This window comes from Brassica oleracea, unplaced genomic scaffold, assembly GCF_000695525.1.
Source record: "Brassica oleracea var. oleracea cultivar TO1000 unplaced genomic scaffold, BOL UnpScaffold00926, whole genome shotgun sequence".
NCBI classification, from domain to species: domain Eukaryota; kingdom Viridiplantae; phylum Streptophyta; class Magnoliopsida; order Brassicales; family Brassicaceae; genus Brassica; species Brassica oleracea.
This window is the reverse complement of record NW_013617524.1, coordinates 22,769-26,300: the sequence shown is the minus strand read 5'-3', so window position 1 is coordinate 26,300 and position 3,532 is coordinate 22,769. Positions and strand designations below refer to the sequence as shown.

The 3,532-nt window shown below is 39.6% G+C and overlaps 1 protein-coding gene across 1 annotated transcript; it reads right to left on the bottom strand.

The window, feature by feature from the left end:
* Positions 1-871: 871 nt before the first annotated feature.
* LOC106320443 lies at positions 872-2,070 on the bottom strand. The gene is made up of 2 exons (XM_013758809.1): positions 1,798-2,070; positions 872-1,420 (listed from the first exon to the last, which is right to left on the bottom strand). The coding sequence occupies exons 1-2, from the start codon at positions 2,068-2,070 to the stop codon at positions 872-874; spliced, it is 822 nt and encodes a 273-aa protein (XP_013614263.1).
* Between the last annotated feature and the right edge of the window lie 1,462 nt (positions 2,071-3,532).

Below are 3,532 nucleotides of genomic sequence, written 5' to 3'. Positions count from 1 at the left end.
CTTAGTATCGCATTGACACTGTTCTCTAACATCGTCGAATAACCAGGAACAATCGTCATAACTTTTGATGGGGATAGAGAGTTTTTATTAAGGTTTTTTTTAGAGAGAGAAAGGTGTAAGAGAGGAGACAATATATAGAGAGGTATAGAACGTCAAACGTCTCGAGTTGAAATTTCCCAAGAAGCAGTTATCTTTTTCCTGCCAAACATGTGGATGAAGTTACACTTTACGGCTGAGTTACAGACCACATTTACGGCTGACTTAGTAAATGGGATTTAGGGTTGCTTATTTAGGGTTTAGGTTTGCTTTTTTGGGTTTTTAAGTTTGGGATTTGGATTTATGGTGCAAGAATAGTTATAAAAACACAAATTCATGATAAATAACACAATAATAGTTTATGAGTTTGGAATTATACTCACACCTTATATGTATCAGTTAAGTTTATGAGTAATTGTAAGACAAACATATACCTCAAGATCATGATTGATTCTAAACTCGTAGATTTAATAAAGAAGACACATTCAGTTGATTATATATTCACTTCAGATATATAATTGGAGTCTCAATTTAACATTTTAAAGTATAAACATTTATTTATTTTTATTATAGGGTATGTTTGAGGTATGGCTGAGTTATAATATCATAACGGCTGACTAATACTAATCGATACGGCTGAGTTATAAAAACATGTTACGATTATAGGATATGTTTGGGGTAAGGCTGAGTTACGTATATACGACACGGCAGGGTTATAAAAACGATAAGACTGAGTCAAATACTTAATAACAACATAAGTCAAGTACAAAATAACAACATAAGTTCATCATAAAACAACAACAACATAAGTCAAGTATTTCATAACAACACATGTTCAATTAGCCATCATTTGGTTCGTCACAACATTTCCTCCTTCAGCAAGGATATCTGCTGCCATCTTCATCCATAAACCTTGAATATTTTGATCATTTATCCCATCAAACATTACACCAAGCGCTAGACACTCCACAAACTTCAACGAATACACCCCACAATCGCCAACCTGGGTGTTTTGTGGAGTGTAACTTTTGCTCCTCCTTCTGAATGAGAACTTCTTCCTACTAATGGGTTGGATATTGGCAGGAATATGTGCACTCAACATAGCGGGAATCATGTGCGTCAGCGGTTTAAATGAATTCAGAATTCTCTGCTCACTTTCGAGTCTTACCTCTCCAAAGATTGGATTGTAGCAATCAATCTTCTCCTTCTTCAGATCCACGTGATACGCAACCCAGTGATTTCCGCCAGTTTGAAGACATCCGTACAAGTGATCCACATCTTCATACCACTTCAAGTTTGTTCGACAATGATCGGGAATCCTACCATTTATCATATCTTCATAACCATTGCCTTTGAACATGAACATTGTGGGTTTCACCATGAACTGAGCGTAATCGTGAATAAAAATACTTTGCCACCAAACGTCAACGAAGGCAATCCGCTTGGACCAGAATGGAGTGGGCTCTCGTATGGACCTTTTAATGAGGACGTTCATATACGCCACGATAAATAATATTAACAAGTCGAGTGGGCTCTCGTATGGACCTTTTAATGAGGACGTTCATATACGCCACAACATGCTACATAAATAATATTAACAAGTCAGCCGTAATCAAATATATAACTCAGCCGTTATATAATAAAAGAATATATAACTCAGCCGTGATATAATAAAAGAATATATAACTCAGGCGTAAACATTAGATAACACAGCCGTAACAAAATAAAATAATATATAACTCGGCCGTAATAAAGACTTACATTATCAAACACCCATTCATACTCATTCTCCGGCCACGGTCTCTCATGGAAGTCACTCTCATGATCAGCTGTTAGTACTTCTTTTTTACCTGGTGCTGCTGGTGGTTTGGGTGGAATTGCCTTGATGTGTTGCATAAGTTTCTCCAATAGCGTCGGATCAATAGGTGTTAGAGGGTCATATATTGCTGATGAAGGAGTAACATTCTTCCTCATGCACGTCGTTCCATCATGTCCTACGTTCGGAAAAACTAATGATGAAGAAACTGCTGTCATTGACAACCCTTTTGGAGTTAACCGAACATTTTTCTCCCGGTAGTCCTTAATTATGGCAGATCTAACCACTTCAGAATTCTCGACATCAGACTCAACCGAACATTTTTCTCCCGGTAGTCCTTAATTATGGCAGATCTAACTACTTCAGAATTCTCGACATCAAACTCCGGCGTGAATTCGTTCTGTTCTGCAACAGCTTCGTCAGTTATATCAACCAATGAACTGTCCTCTACATCAGGTTGTACCTTGCATCTTGTTACACCGTCACGCGGTGGAGTCACCTTTTTGTACTTTGAACCAACCTGTTTTTAGTTCTTTAGCTCAGCCTCTTGTTTCTTCTTTAACTCAGCCTCTTTTTTCTTAGCCTCAGCCACTGTTTTCTTAGCTTCAGCCTCTTTTTTTCTTAGATTCAGCCTCTTTTTTCTTATCCACAGCAGCTTTTTTCTTAGCCTCAGCCTTCTCCTTCCTCTTAAACGCAACATCTGCCCACGCTGCTTTTTTCTTCTATTCGGCTTCCTCACCCTTAACAATACGCTTGTGCCTGCAGCCGCGTCCATAGGCTGGATCCTTAGCAGCCTTATCATCCTTAGTAGCCTTAGCATCCTTAGTAGCCTTTGCAGGAGAAACTACTACAAAATCAAGAGGCTGCATATCAGTAGCTTTATCGACACTACCAAACTCCTCATCCAAAGTCCTTTTCACCCCTGATTCCTTTTCAAGCTCCTTGGCCAAATTCTTTTTCGGTCCAAACTCCTTACCAGGAGTCGCAACTACTAACGCTGGACTATTGACAGACTTCTGATGCGTTCGAACCACCGGTGATGCCATCGATAAAGAGTTATCTGATATTGGTGGAGAGGGGTTATCATGGTTTTTGGGAATTTTCCCAATCTCCAGATATTTCAGACGCTCCTCCAGTAAAGCATTCACCTTGTCATCAATGGTCTTTTGGTCCATCAATGGTCTGTTCCAGTCTAACTCGTAAGCTTCCAACCGTGAGTCAAACTGATCAAATTTTCTGGAAATAATATCCAGAGTACTCACAATGGTCGTTAGAGTCGCTTTGTTCTCCAACTCCAACTCTTTACACCTTCCTTCTCGCTAGAACCCTTTCCCGCTGCATCAACTTCAGACTCATTCTGTGTCTTAACTTTCTTCTGCTTCTTAGTGGGTGGCTCAGCTTCTGACGAAACTCCACTCTTCATTCTCTTCTTCTCATCCCCCTTCCCCTTTGCATTCCCCTGCACTTCCCACAACCCTTTCACAAATCTACCTGAATGTATGTCTGTTATCAACCTAACGAGTTGTGGGTCGTCATCTTCACCCGGCCAAATAGGAAACATCTCTTCAATTGAGTCCATCAAAACTATTCTTATCACAGCACCTGCAACACCAGGTTATAACAAAACTCAGCCTCCAAACTAACACAAAACTCAGCCATCAACTAAAATAATTCAGCCGT